Genomic DNA, 14,981 nt, shown 5'->3' on the forward strand with positions numbered 1-14,981 from the left:
GCAACAGTACGCCTGTTCACACTGAAATGAGCAGGTGTTTCCGTTTTCTTCAGAAAGAGCAGAGCTTGTTGCATCTATGAACATGCTGTACGGCCCATTGCCTATGACCAGCTCTCCGAGGTACTGGCTGCTCTTCCTGTGGTCCTGGCACTTGCATCCGTTCCAAATTCTTTTATCACAGGTTTGGAGACTCCATGGGCATGGGTGTGTGTCACATGCTGGCAGAGGAGGGAGGGCACTGCCTGAAACCCTGTGGGAAGACCAAAAGGAACTGCTGACGGAGCTTTGTAGGGATCCAGAGGTATGCGGAGACCATAGCAGCAGTAACGAGAAGGAAAAAGCACTTTAATCTCGCTTGAACAACATCCTGTTACAAGGATCACAGGTACACATTAAACCAAGACCGGAGAACTGCCACACAGGAGAAAGAATATAATTTTATTTTAAAAAATAATAATTTAGCTCAAACACAAACAGGATTGCAGAGGGTTGATCGAAGCAGGAAGAACAATATTTACCCACAGAACTTAAAACAGACTAATTTCATTCTCTTGTAGATGATCCTTTCAGTGCCCTTCCCTGTCCACAGCTCTACTTCAGGTCCTCACCTGCACATAAAGGAATCCTGACTCCCGAGGCTCTTGATAACAAGGCAGAGGAGAAACGGTGTCTGCCACACATGAAATGCTATTCCTACCTCCAGAGCCTCCACGGAAGATCCAAAAAGCCAGAAGAGCAACACCAGCATCTAAACCAATGTGCAATACAAAGGGAACAACTTGCACTCCTCCCTGGAAGTCTACCTACCCATGCCCCATTCCCAGCGTCCTGGCCCAGTGCTTCCACCCACGCCTGAATTCGCGCCCCCGCCCACAGGTGCTGTACACAGAAGTGTGCACACAGGCCTTTGCAATACTCCTCCCTCCCCGCTCTCTTCTTATCCAGACCTGCTGATCTTTCACCTCTCTCCGGGCCTGCGTGCCATACATTTCTTGGCACAGCAGCAGTTCATTTCACAGTGATGGGATGTGCCCTGGAACATGCTGAGCCACTACTGCAATTTCTTCTCTTCTGTGAAGTGGCCTTTCATGCAATTGCCATTCTGATACACAGGGCTGGCCCCCTTCCTTCTGCACCACACCACAGATTTGTAGAGGACGAATCCAATACCGGCCAGACACAACAAGAGAAGAGCCAAGATGTCCAGGCAGAAGTACTCGTATAAGGAGAGGTCGTAGACAGCAGGGCGAAGGTACGGTGCCCCATCGTGACGAAGGATGTACTCCAGCCAATACACTGTCCTATTGAGAGCATGCATTGGTCTGTCCAGGTGCAGAGCTGAGATGAGCTTGGCCGCTTTTCTGTAGCTGCAAGGGAAGAAGAGAAGAAGTTATCCTTCTGACAGGAGCTTCATAGCTGAGAAGTGGTCTGAAGTGTCCGGTGGTGCTTTCAAGTCCCAAATAATACCTTGGGAGAGTAGCAAATTTCTTCCATTATTCTCTTCATATATGCCTCTGAAAGCCACTCTGATGGCAAACATTGGCCATGGCAGCACAAGCCAGAGTGTATTTTACTTTGTGTTTTGTTAACAAGACTGGCAGTTCAGCTCCCAAGTACCTGCTCAGTGGGTTCATGTGGATTGTTGCTTTCTGAGGGGTGTTTGCACCCAAAGACCTCACCCAGCATCAAGCAACAGCTGCACACTTGATGACTGGCCAAATCCTTCAAGCTGCCAAGCTGCAACACCTTAACAACTTACACTGAGGTCAGTAGTTGAGAGCTCCTAACAGATAACCAAAAAAAAAAAAAAAAAAAAAAAAAAAAAAAATCAATGTCTTGGACAGCATTTCAAACACTAGCAGTTGCATGTGTCCTGTTAGAAAGTGGGAGCCCTGTGTCACTGTGCTGCAGCAGCTCTAGGAAAGGGCAGAGTATCTGGTCGTCAGAAGGAACAGATGGAACACTACCTGCACTCCACTCTCTGCGCTAACTGTTTCTACAGAAAGCTGTTTGGACAAGACCAGGGACATCCCAAGGTGAGGCTGTGATCTCACTTTCCCTGATGACAGGCTGGCATTAAAAGAAGAGGTTTGTGCCTCAGCATCTCAGAAAGCTTTCTAAGAAAATTACAGAGTCAAACAGGACTAGATCACACTCTCTAACAGCAAATGCTGGAGTATCTCCTCCTGGACCGCATCTCAGGATTTCGAGGCAGTAACATGTCCGGCCGTCTGAGCAATGCTTGCAACTCTGCTTGGTCCAGAAGCCACCACAGGCTGTGTAGGGGTCAACACAAAGACACACTGGTCCCTACATATGGTCTGCACCAAGGAAGAGCTCGATGCTTCCGGATGCCTCACCTGGGGTCAGAGATAACTGTGACGACAGCCTGGTAAAGATCCTCTTCTTTCATTCTGCTCCAGTCCATGAGGATACCCATGCCCTTCGCCTGCACTCTGGTCATGATGTCAAACTGGTCCCCATAGAAAGGAAATCCCACCACTGGCACACCGTGATAAATTGCCTCAAATACACCGTTCATCCCGCAGTGGCTGACGAAGGCTTTCACGTTGGGATGGCCTGCAGGCAAAGAAACGGCAGCAGGTCAGTGCCTTCCACGCTGAAACATGGCTACCAGTGGCTTCCTCAACACACAGCGCTGATGTATGTTTAGACTACTTAGGCAGCCCAAAACTTGCCGAGTAGCGCCTGGAGGAGGAGGGAGATACAGGCCAAGACGCAGCTTCAAGCACGAGTTAGGTGAGGACCACGTTTTGTACAGATCAGACTCCCAACAAGCAACAGACTTAGACCTACACAGCTGCTGTTGTCCTTGCATGCCTTTCCTGTGGTTTGGGCTAAACTCCAGGGATTTTGCTAGTGGCGCACACACACACACACACAGAGCCCAGCCTTACCTAGCAGGTTGTTCTGGGGCAGCCACCCCATCATCAGCGTATTCTCACCCAGGTTTCTTGGCTTCTGCCCAAAGTATCTGTGGGAGGAGATAAAGGAGGGGAAAAAAAGGGAAAAGAAACACACAGAGAACAATTATAAATTCAATCAGATCAAGAGACAGAAAGCAAATTCTGTGTTTTGAGATGAATCACCCCTCAACATTGATTTTCATCCAACTCAAGTTAAAAGGAATCCCATTCCCTCCTCACCTCCACACCACCCTCTGCGGGAGGCGAGCGAACGCGCCAGCCATCTTCTCCACCAAATCACTCGGAAGAGCTCGGATCCCGATGCCAAAGGAGACAACAACAACACCCGCATCTGCTGCTTCCACCCAGAGACGCAGACCCTGCGGGCAAAACACACACAGCTACCTTGAAGTCTTGTTGGAGAAAGGCCCTTCCCACTGTTGCCTCTGCCAGTAGAAAGTTGTCTACAGAGAGGATGAAGCCAAATCCAGCTGGAGCACAAAGCTACGTGGTTTTCACCAGGCAATGAACTCTAAAACCGCTGTGATTTCTGCACCCAGCTAGGCAGAAATTACTTGAGCACCTGCTGGGCTTGGGAGCTTGCAGGGAGGTGTCCAAAACTTGCATTTCATAGCATTACCTTCTGCTTTGGAGTAACGCAATTACTCTTTGGCAAGGAGGGCTCTGAAAACATAGGGCCCACATAGGAGCAGCCAGAGCAGAGAAGGAAATTGGAGTAAAAAGAGGAAGGCTATTTTCCATCATCACTAAGGCAGGAGGCCTGTTAGGGTCTCTAGCTGTAGGCTGATACAACAGACAAAACATCCTGCAGGCAGAGCCGGGAACATCTCGCTGGAGATTCCCCACAAACTCTCCAATGTCGAAGGCTCCTGGAAGTGGCAGAAGGTTTTGCCATCTTGCCAGGAGACTTCCACCCATCCTTGACAGCTACTTGCAGGTAGCAGATTTAGTTTTTGATCACTAGGCAGAGAGGCAGCTACAGCTCCAGCAAAAAACACAGTTGTTTGTCCTTCGTTTAGAGGCTGCCTGTAATGCTACATAAACAGGTGGGTATCTAGAACAGAGTCCGTACTTTTTTCAGCCAGGGCCAGAAGGCTGCAGGGAGAAGAAATCAGCCACCACAGCTGCTGTGGAGCAAACGCAGACTATTCCCTTTTATGCCAGGCTCGGCTGAGCCTATCTCTCATTATGGATTCTGTCTTGCTTCAAGCTTCCCATATATCACAGTCAGGAGCATTTTAGGGAAGTTTCATAAAAATCTATCTTTGAATATGAATACTTCCTTGAAATAAACACCATAGAAGAACATAAAGGGCAAAAAAATAGCTCTTCCTGTTATTAAAGGAGAAAAATAGGATGATTAATTCAGAATATCTTATTAATAGTAGTGTACAGGTTGGGGGATCATAGCACAGAAGAGTTACAGAGCATATTTTAGTGTGCTTTGAGTGTTACTCTCTGGGGATATTTGTCCTTTGTTGTATGCTTCAGGGACTCAAACCTATCTTTGCAGAAATGCTTAAAAAGCCCTAAAACAATCCAACAACGAAGAATCAAAAAGTTTTCAACTAAGGGATTTTGGTTTCTCCATTCTCTTAAGTTTCACATCCTTTAAGCAATACAACCACTAAAACTGCTGAAGAAGAGAAAGTGCTAGTTTTACTTTTCTAAATAAAAGTACAATGGCTCATAAAACAGATGATTACGTTATCCATTATAATTGGGCCTTAACATTTGACTTTCAGAAACAGCATTAAAGTCGCTAGGGAAGCATGGCTGACCACCAAAAGTTCTCACCATCTCTCAAATACATATCTATATTTCACCAAGTCCTAATTAGAGGAACTCACAATCGTAGTGTTTCAAATATGAGGAAATAAACAGCTTAATTACATAACTCTGCTCCAGTTCAGATGGGAGATTCCTTAAGCTACACCTAGACCTACAGAGGCCCCCTCTTCTGCTGGCATCCCGTAACCTGGTGTCCTGGTTTCAGCTAGGACAGAGTTAATTTTCTTCCTAGTAGCTAGTATAGTGCTGTGTTTTGGATTTGGTAGGAAAATAATGTTGATAACACACTGATGTTTTTAGTTGTAGCTAAGTAGTGTTTATACTAAGTCAAGGATTTTTCAGCTTCTCATGCCCAGCCAGCAAGAAGGCTGGAGGGGCACAAGAAGCTGGGAGGGGACACTGCCAGGACAGCTGACCCAAACTGGCCAAAGAGCTATTCCATACCATATGACATCATGCCCAGTATATAAACTGGGGGAGCTGGCTGGGAGGGGCGGATCACGGCTCGGGAAGTAACTGGGCATCGGTCAGCGAGCGGTGAGCAATTGCATTGTGCACCACTTGCTCTGTATAGTTTCATTCTTTTAGTATTACTATTGTCATATTATCATTATCATTGTTTTCCATTCCTTTCTGTCCTATTAAACTGTCTTTATCTCAACTCACGAGGTTTTTTTCCTGATTCTCTCCCCCATCCCAGGGGTGGGTGGGGAGTGAACGAGCGGCTGCGTGGTGCTTAGTTGCCGGCTGGGGTTAAACCACGACACCTGGACACAGACATGCCTACCTGCTAGCATGACAGCCACCGCCTACTGCAGGGCTCCAGCCTTATCTCCATCATTCTTCCCTTAGGCGCCCTGGGATCTGTTCTGGAAGCTGTGAAGCACATGAGTAATGCCCCGGCAAACAACTCCCTTCTTTGTAAGGCAGGCATGTACGCGGCCAGATTGGACCAAGCCAGTGTTTTGCAAGAGCTGTGAGGCAGCCACTCTCTGACATAGCTTTTGGAGCACCCTGCATGCGTTGCATTACCTGCATGCCATGCCACATGCGAAAGGGTGATGTGCAGCCATACATATCTGGAGAACTTCTGTTCTAAACCACCTGACCTCACTTTTTCCTTTTAACTGGAAAAAATTGGCACCCACAGTCTTGATTAAAGCTGCCATGAGAGATCTTGACAGGCCTCTAATAATTTGAAACTTGAATCTTATCTCCATTTCAGTCCCTCAGTCAGGACACCAGGAAACCCTGGCTGCCTGAGTGTCATTATCCAGGTTTATTTCCCCCCAGTGTTTGTAAAAGCGGTAAGGCAATGGAAGGAATGGCAGACAGGTCCTGCTCTGTTCCAATATTGTCCTCAGTCGGAGGCTTTAAGAGCTTGTCCCTCTGAATTTATTACTGGGGATAGTGAGGTACAGGCCAGGGAAAGCCTCTGGGATACTTGGGGAGTTTTCCCTCAGGGCTGGACCTTGAGAAAAATGGGATGATACACTTCAGTTTTGTACACTTTGGGATTCCACATTGAATTTGATAAGGGAAGAAGCACAGCTCTCCCCTATGGGTTCTTAAGACTACAAGCTCGAGGGCAGAAACACCCTGCGACAAATAGGATTAAGGAGGAAATTCTGGGTTGACATACATCAGTGATGAAGCAATGAAGACTAATTGTTCTTCCCATTTCCGCCTCAAGTATAGGAACAAACAAACTACTCACGATCAAGTCCCAGGGGCAACACTGCCAATTTAGGACTTCCACACATCATTTTACATGGACAGTGAAGCCAAATCCTGCTTCAGGATCAACAACTTAATACTACAACCTCCCTGCAACCCCACAGTCCTCAGTGTTCCCTGTATCCCTGCTGCACCCAAGCACCAAAACACAGCAGCTTTCCAGACTCCTGGGGCTTCAGAGCTTTTACAAGGTTCTTCAAAAGAAGATTTGCACTGAATAACTCCCCAGGTTAATGTGCAATCACAGCTCAAAGCTTTCCTGCACTTACCACTGGAAGGGGCTTTGCAGGCTCAGCAAGGATCCCCCCTGTGAAAATGACATGGGGGAGCGTCGGACGGGGAAAGTCCAGCACCACATCATTACAGAGGAAGAAAAGACTAGTTCCATGGACAAGGTCCAACATGGATGTCTTGGGCTCCACCCTATGCTTCTCCATGAGACGTTCAAACTTGGGCAGGATGACCAGCTTTGTAGCCACGCGAGTGATCATGTAGACTAGGAGATTCCAAGTCCTACCAAAGAAGCCCATCCTGTCCGTCATCAGGGAGTTGAACTCGGGGACATAGGCAATGGGGGAAGTGGCACCAATCTCTGCTGGGAACCAGAAACCAGTGGAGATCACAGCATATTTAACATGGAGGATGTGGGCAAGGATGAAGCCGCACATCTCATTGGGGTCCACCAACAGCAAGTCAAAGTGCTCACACTGGAGCTTCTGCAGAAGGGTAGAGTTTCCCAGCACCAGGTCACAGTTTTCCAGGTACTTCTCCAAAAAGGAAAACATCTCCAGAGAGGTCATCTTCCCTTGGAAGACACGCTTTATCTTCTCCTGCACCCAGGCATCCGCGCTCTCTGTGCTGAAGATACCCCAGTACCTCTGCACACGGAAGCCAGGCAGATAGGTTTCCACATCCCGACCCTCATGAAGAAGTAGCACGGGGTCATGGCCCCGGTCAGTCAGTGCCTCTGCCACTCGCATGAAGACTCGTAAATGGCTGTCAAAGACTATGGTGGGCATGATCAGCACCTTGGCACAGTGAGATGGCTCCAGAGTAAATGCAGCCACTAGGAAGAGAAGAGCAGCAGAGCACGGTAGCACCTTCATCATCTTCATCGCTGCAAGGAGAGAAACATGCCATTAATATAGTATGAAATGCTCTGTCATGTACTTGGGCAACTAACAACTGGGATTGTAGCTGCAAGTCAGAAGCTCATGAGCTGGGAGAGGAGAGCAGTCTGGAGTTCATCACTGGGGAAAAAAACCCCAACAAAACACAAAACACCACAACAAAAAACAATAAACAAAAAAAGCCACAAAAATAAAAAAAACCACAACAAAGTCAGATATCAGGGTGTATCAGGGGAGTTTTCCAGAAATTCAAAACCTCTTCTCTGTGCTCCTAAGGCTCAAAAACTAGCAGACTGACTTGCAGAGAGTTAGAGAGGGAGACCGGCTGGAGGAGCTCTGCTGGGTCACAGCACCAGCAGAGACACTTGCTGCTCAATCCCCAGTTACTGCTACAGAACCAGCACATCTGGATTTCATTTCTATTTCTGCCCAGCCAGAATGGCTGGTTCCCTTTGAGCCCTTGATGTCTGTGCAAGCTCGCTGGGAGGCCTGCAGAGCCCGGTGGGAAAGCCGAGAGGCACGCTCTGGCTTTGGCCCTCGCAAGGCTTGCAAGCCACCTTGCTCAGCACAGATGGGGCGGGAGCGAGCCCAGGACCCTCCGAGAGGAACTGCAATCCCAGAGAGCACAGCAGGGGTCTGGACGGAGAGCTGTTCCGCTACGGATCAGCCATGGGAGGATCGGGAGGCTCTGGGGAAAAGGGCTGGGAAGGGAAAGCAGGCACCAGGATACTGATGCACTGGAAGAAGGCAAACCCGGGAAGCAGCCCCAGAGATAACGTGCAACACCCATGGCACACTGACGCCCCTTAGTCACACTCCTACAGCCGTCATCCCATTCCCAGTTTGGTGAAACACCCAACATTTCTGTTGTGTAAGGGATGTTGCTACATCACTAGAAGCGAATGCGCCTCACCCACACCTTACATTATTTTGGGAGAAGAATTACATTATAATTATTTGGGAATAGTCAGAAGCAGAGCTGTGTCCTGAGGACCCAGTTCAGACATGCTAGGAAGGGGGGAGGGGGGGGAAGAAGTTACAATGGGAACAATTATAAGTGGATTTTGGATGGCCCCACACACTAAGCCCCAGGGTGGCTGCAGGGATGTGGTAGAGCAGAATTTGGTACAAGATTTTCTGCCAGCCTCTCCACTATTGCTTGATCAATTGAGAGGCAGGAAAGAAAGTCCCGGATAAGATCCTGCTAAACACAATCTTCAGACTCCCCTCAGCAGCTGGATATCTCTGGCCGGAGATAGCACGTGGGGGTGCAGATATGGGAGAGTAAAAGTGCCATACTCCCCCCCCCATTGCTTTCCTGTCCCATGGGGGACAGGACACGGGAAAGAAACAGAGCAGCTGCTGGCTGAGCCCCTCCCCTGTTTCAAAGGCAACTCCTACTAGTGCTTGGACTCCCACCCTTCTCACTCAGGGCCAACTGGGTGGCTGTGCCTGCAGGAGTGATGAGAAACATGAGAAATGCTAGCAGATACCAAGGGGGTAGTTGGACCCACAGAGCAAGAGCTTCAGGAGGATGGAGACAAAGGTGATGGGCTGGAGAGAAGAGAGCAGAAGCCCTGCGAGGAAAGTAAGGATCTGCCCAGCACCCTGCCTCCCTGCCAGCAGGAACAGGCTGGCCCATGCCAGCAGCGCTGGCCGCCACGGAGCTACAGCCTACGAAGCTGGTCTAGTTGTCAGCTTATTTGAGAGACCCAAAGGGGATTTATCCTGCTCAACACCAGGGAAGGTAAAGCATTTGGCTATGACATTGCGCAGCAGATCCAGAGCACATGCAGCTTCCAGGGGAGAGAGGGAGGGATGGCAGCTCTATACTGCTGGCCTTCTCCAGGACAACGGGGAGCTCAGGACAGGCTCCATGACAGGAACAGGTATAGCCTTGTCCTGGGGCACCTGGTGGGTCATACACACGCATAAGTATGCTGAGAAGAGCAGAAGAAGTGGTTTTATATGTGGGGTGGGGTGTTTTCTCATTGGGCAACAAGTGAAAGGAGAAGAACCAGGGCAGGTGAAAGGAATAGTTATTGAAAGAAAAAATTTGTCACCCATCTTCAGCAAGGACTGTGTCCTGCCATGGACCTACATGCCAGACATTGCTGAGACCCTCAGCTCTGCCGGGACCCTCTGGGGGCTACCAAAATCCAAATGACAAGTAAGCTGTCAATCTCAGCCCTCAGGCCAGGGGCAGATGCTGACACAGGAGACTTGCAAACTGCTCTTGGCTGCTTCATCCCTTCCAACATCAGGAGCAACCCCTAAAGGTGCTGGCTCAGGAACCCCTTCTCCCTGCCCAGGCAACAAGGGAGGCTGTAAATCTTCTTAAGTGGTGAGAGGATGCCAGGCTGCAGGAAGGGACCTTTTTTCCTACCCTAGCTCAATACCACTAGAGCTCATTTCTGCTCTGTCCATGGGAGGTACCCTGGCCACAGCTCCAGCCCTAGATCTGTGCTGGATACATCAGGCAGGGTTCCAACCAGGCACATGCCTGCTTTTTAGAGCTCCTGGGATATAATGAAGGCATAACTACCAGCTCAAAGGGCAGTACTCTGCTCTCTTTCCCTTGTTCAGCAACTAGTCCCTGTTAGGATCTCAGGTGGATAGCAAAGGGGAAAGAAGACCTAGACCTTATGCACACAAGGGCTAAACGGCCTAGATGAGGGAAGGCTCAAAGTCCACCTGCTCACCTCCCCGCTTTACCTCTTACCAACACTGAACAACAAAACTGCCCCACGAGCTTTGCGGCAGGATCCTCCAGCAAGGGCAGGTGCTGTGGCCAGTGCAGCCCTGTCCACAGCATGGGGCGCTGGCTGCAGCCCAGCCCTCTGGCTACGGGAGCTCAGCTGCCTGCACCCACTGTCGGGCTGCAGGCAGGTGGTCTTCAACAGAAACCTCCAAACCGCTGGGCACAGGAACATGATTCTGTGGGGAGGTGAATTCACAGCCTGCGCCGTGGCAGAGGTGCAAAATCCTGATAAACGACAGATCCCACGCTAGATCTGAGAGCAGAGCAGAGCAGACAGAAGCACCTCCTCATTTGTGGCCTGGAAGTCCTGGGCTAGGGGCTAAAACAGATAAATGTTGCAAGAAATAACACTGCCACTGCAAGGAGAAGGCTTGTAAAGAGAGAATAAACCCTTCCCTGTTTTCATGACAAGTGCTCGGTAAAGCTATGCCAACTGGCTGATTTACGCAGAGCAATCCCCCTAACACCACAGTTAACACTAACAGCCAGAAGTCAGTGTTCAAGAAAACTATTAAAAAAGCCCATGCCATAGCGGCTTTAAGTTTCACCGCTGCAACATGCGGGGCAAGGCAGGGCAAGGCTGGCACCTCGGTAAGAGCCAGGACCAGAGCCTGCTGCAGGGGTGGGCAGGGGGAAGCCCTCTCGTGACTGCCACTGCAGGCAGCAGCGTCCCCCCTTGCCCTGCACGCCTGGCCACCCTCAGCTGCTGGGAGTTTGCTTTCAAAGCCACAGCAACGCATTGAAATTGAAATGGGAGGCAGCAGAAAGGGAGCAGAGAGAAAACAGCCCTCCGAAACCCCCCTGAGAAACCTCTTGCTGGGCTGAAATTTGCCCCTTGACTTTGCCCTATTTAACATGTTTCACAGGGTATGACTTCGATATCGATGGAAAATCACATCAATTTAACTTAAGTGAAGTAACTGGACAGCTACAGCTCTAAAGACAGACATTTCTTTAATTCAGGTGCCTTTTATTAGGTTGAAGTACTAAAACCTCTGACAGCAAGGAGTCTAGGCAGAGAGGCCCACGAAGAAAGGGCAGTGAACAGACTCCAGTGCAAGGACCCTGCCATTTACATCTCTCCCTCTCCTCCGGTATTTTGTATTACCCAGTTCCTGCCTAGGACTTGGAAGCCCATATCCATGGGGCTGAATTATTTCCCCTCCTGCATCCTAGTCTCTATCCAGCTCTTGCCCACAGTAAGAAGAAATGTTTTCACTGTAAACTTCTCAAGAGTTAACAAAGCAGCACAATTCATTCGAAGCCAAAAGGAAAAGGCATCTTCACTTGGATCCTCAAAACTCTTCCTGGAATAAGAACCCCAAGTTTGCCTCATCTGTTGGGTATGATCCAGAAAAAACAGGACCACCTGCTACCATCAAGTTGATGACATCCAACCCAGTTGTGGCTAATTTATGGAAGCCAAAACTCCATGCAAGCAGGCAGGTATGCAGCTCTGAGAGCAATTCTGCCACTGCAGGAAGATGTCGCACTATAAGCAAAAGCTACCCAGGGGAATCTCTAGTAAAAACCTAGAAGATACAATGCTGTGCAAAGTAAACTCAATAAAACATATGTTGAAGCAGGGAAGTCTAACCATCAATCACATCCAACCCAGTGCTTGGTGGGCTTCTGTGCTCTGGTTTTGGATTATCACAGACTCCTGCTTCACCAGAGTCACCTGGGTAAATAACACTAACACTAAAATACTAATATTAGTATTATGGTATACTAATATTAGGATTAGTATTTTAGTATGAAAAACAATGAGCAAGAAAAAAACCTCCCCTTCAAATATAAGCCTCCCCAGGCAGCCTACAGCCCTGAGCTTTTAAAAATATTGTTCGCACACAGAGTGAATAGTGCACAGATGGTCTCCTCAAAACAGCGTACCTTTCTAGCATTTTTCCTTCAACATCTTCATGGCGGCCCACAAGAAACACAGAGAATGAAGAAAGCCCAGATTCCCAAAAGACCAAAGGGAACAACCACAGCAGTGATCAGGTCAGCACCAGAATAACTAATACTTTGCACCATGCTCGGTGCTACTGCTTCCACACAACAGCATCAGAAGTGCTCTGCTTATCCTCATCCGTTTTGCACAAAGATTGATGTAGTCCCCAATCAGTTCCAAACTTTTGGGACCTTGGGCCATCTTCAACATCCTTCCTGCCTCATCACAGTTTTATGGAGGAATCTCTACAGGCAGGGTGGGAATCTGTGGGCCAGCGGGAGGTTGGCGGTCCATAGGTCACAGCCAGGGAAGCATAGTACTAAAGAAAATACTGGTCCATAACAACTGAGAAAAGAAATAAAGACCTGTGTCTCAGCTTGTCAAGGCATTTGAAACTACACACATCTTCAAAAATTTGAGCTGGGGGATGGTGTCAAGCACCACAAATCTGCTTCCCCACCTTGCCTCTCATCATACATTAAATCTGTCCAGGTGGTAAGCGAGATTCCCCCCACTCCATATCCACAGGCTTCCCGGTTGTCTTCCGAAAGGGAGCGAGATGGTTTGTGACACCATGGAGCTCTGCAACAGCAAGTTCTTCCGGAGGGCCTTTTCCCCTTGCTTGCAACACAGTTGCAAGACAGAAGCAGCTGATGTGAGCTCCTTGTGAGCGGTGCAGGTCTGCAGTGTGGAAGCACTTAAGAACATTATCTGTAATCCCTGGATGCAAGAGACAGAAAGACTTGGGGCCATTTCCAAATACTCATGTGAGCCACAGACCTTGAAATGAGAGCACATGACAGTTCAGTGCACATTTTGTTCTTAAGAAGGGGTTATGTCTGTACGGCAGTCGAGTTGAACAAGTTCTTGAGACTGCAGAGAAAATTGGAGAGATACAAATGCACCAAACTTTAGAGAAGCAGTCAAGTGGGCTGGGGAAGAAAAGAGTCTTCCATTTACCGCCCTGTCATTTCAGCTTCTTTCTGCAGAGAAGCGCCACATTAAAAGAAAAGTCATTAAACACCCCAGAAGGTTGTGAAACCTTGTGTAGGAAGCACTGGGGATTGATAAAGTCCTGACAGACAAGTCTGATCACATTTGACAGAATTACAGAGGTAAGGAAGCTAGAGATGAGTCTTATCTTCAATAAAACAACTGACGCCCTCATGTAAAAAAAAAAACCCAAACCCAAACCGAACAGCTCCTTGGCTCTGAGCACACTGGAGGAATGAGACCTGGCTGAGCTGCCATAAACAAAGGTTGAGGAGGGATGCATAGGAAGAGGAGGCAGAACAGGAGAGAGAAGACACTCCTGAGATCTAATCTCCTAGAGGAAGATGAAGCAAGGTTACACAAAAGCGCTTTGAACATCTGTTCAGGTGCCAAGGCTCTGATCCTGCACAGTTAAGCAGATGCTTAACTCGTGCCCTTCAGTAGCCCTGTTGAAGTTACCCAGGCGGTTCACACGTGTCCTGGCAGAGCCAGGGCCCAGCTGACAGCCGGGAACTCACGCCGTCGCCCGCTCTCCTTCCCCGCAGCAGAGCAGCATTCGGGTGCCTCTGCCATTAGCTCAGAAAGTTCAATCCAGCCCTTCAGCGTTCACCCGGAGCGCAACTGCCAGCCGCGCAGCACCCGCGGGTGCTGCCATCGCCTGCACCCACAGCTCACACCGAGCCCACCCGTCTGCGCAGCCCACCGACCGCGCTGCCGCCGCCAGCGCCCGGGGGCAGAAGGACCCTCCTCCTCCTCCTCTCACGGCAGCCGGGCAGGACGGCCGGCGGCGGGGCAGGCGCCGCAGACCGTGGCCGTGCTCGCACCGGCGGCGGCGGGGAGCTCCCCAGGGCTCGCCGACGGGCGCCCCGACAGGGAGGCAGCGCCGCACCCGCGGGGCCGAGAGCCGCCCCGGCGGGACGGGGAGCGAGGAGCACCGGCCGCAGCGGCTCCCGTGCCGGCTCCTCTCGGACCGCCCGCCCCGCCCCGCCGGCAGCGGCGCCAGCACCCACCTGCAGCGAGTCCCGCCGGGAGCGCGGCCCGAGTCGCAGCACAGAGAGGCGAGGCGAGGCGAGTGCGAGGCGAGGCGCGGCGGCGGGAGGAGAGCGGCCCCCGCCCGCCTTCCCCTTTCAGGCCGGCCGGCGGCGGGCGCGGGCGGGGCCGGGCGGCGCAGCCCCGGCCCCCGGGCCGCCCCAAGCCAGGCGCTTGGCCGCAGAGAGGCGGGGCGAGAGGGTCGACAGCGGGAGCACCGAGAGCCGCCCCCGCCGCTCCGGCAGCCCGAGCAGGCAGGGAGGCAGCGCTTGGCAGCTCCCGCTTGTGCCTCCTGCCAGGCCAGCGTGTCAAAAGGGTGGCAGAGCTTCCCTCCAGTGACCGGTGCTGGGCCCTACTCAGACACGCACAGGGCCAAGACCCCGTCTGCGGGCTCTGTGAGAGGAGGGGGAACGGGGGGGGGCTGCACACGCAGTAGTCAGGACAGCAAAAGGGAAAGGATGGCGCATAGGGGAGCTGGGACGCTAGGGACAGTGTTCCAGGGCACCCGGACAGGTACAGCACATGCCAGAGGGGGATGTCCTGTTAGTCCAGTTCCAGCGTTAACCGCAGCTGAAACTGCACCAGTGAGGCACAGGGAAACTAGGCCTAAGTGCTCCACGAGGTGTTTCCTTTACACC

The 14,981-nt window shown here is 50.6% G+C and overlaps 1 protein-coding gene across 1 annotated transcript; it reads right to left on the reverse strand.

Annotated features, from left to right (window-relative positions):
• Positions 1–410: 410 nt before the first annotated feature.
• Positions 411–14,364, reverse strand: LOC127017771 (2-hydroxyacylsphingosine 1-beta-galactosyltransferase-like). The gene is made up of 6 exons (XM_050899044.1): positions 14,325–14,364; positions 6,746–7,593; positions 3,168–3,307; positions 2,919–2,995; positions 2,361–2,580; positions 411–1,367 (listed from the first exon to the last, which is right to left on the reverse strand). The coding sequence occupies exons 2-6, from the start codon at positions 7,589–7,591 to the stop codon at positions 1,052–1,054; spliced, it is 1,599 nt and encodes a 532-aa protein (XP_050755001.1). The 5' UTR covers positions 7,592–7,593; positions 14,325–14,364; the 3' UTR covers positions 411–1,051.
• Positions 14,365–14,981: the final 617 nt, after the last annotated feature.

This window comes from Gymnogyps californianus, chromosome 6, assembly GCF_018139145.2.
Source record: "Gymnogyps californianus isolate 813 chromosome 6, ASM1813914v2, whole genome shotgun sequence".
NCBI classification, from domain to species: Eukaryota; Metazoa; Chordata; class Aves; order Accipitriformes; family Cathartidae; genus Gymnogyps; species Gymnogyps californianus.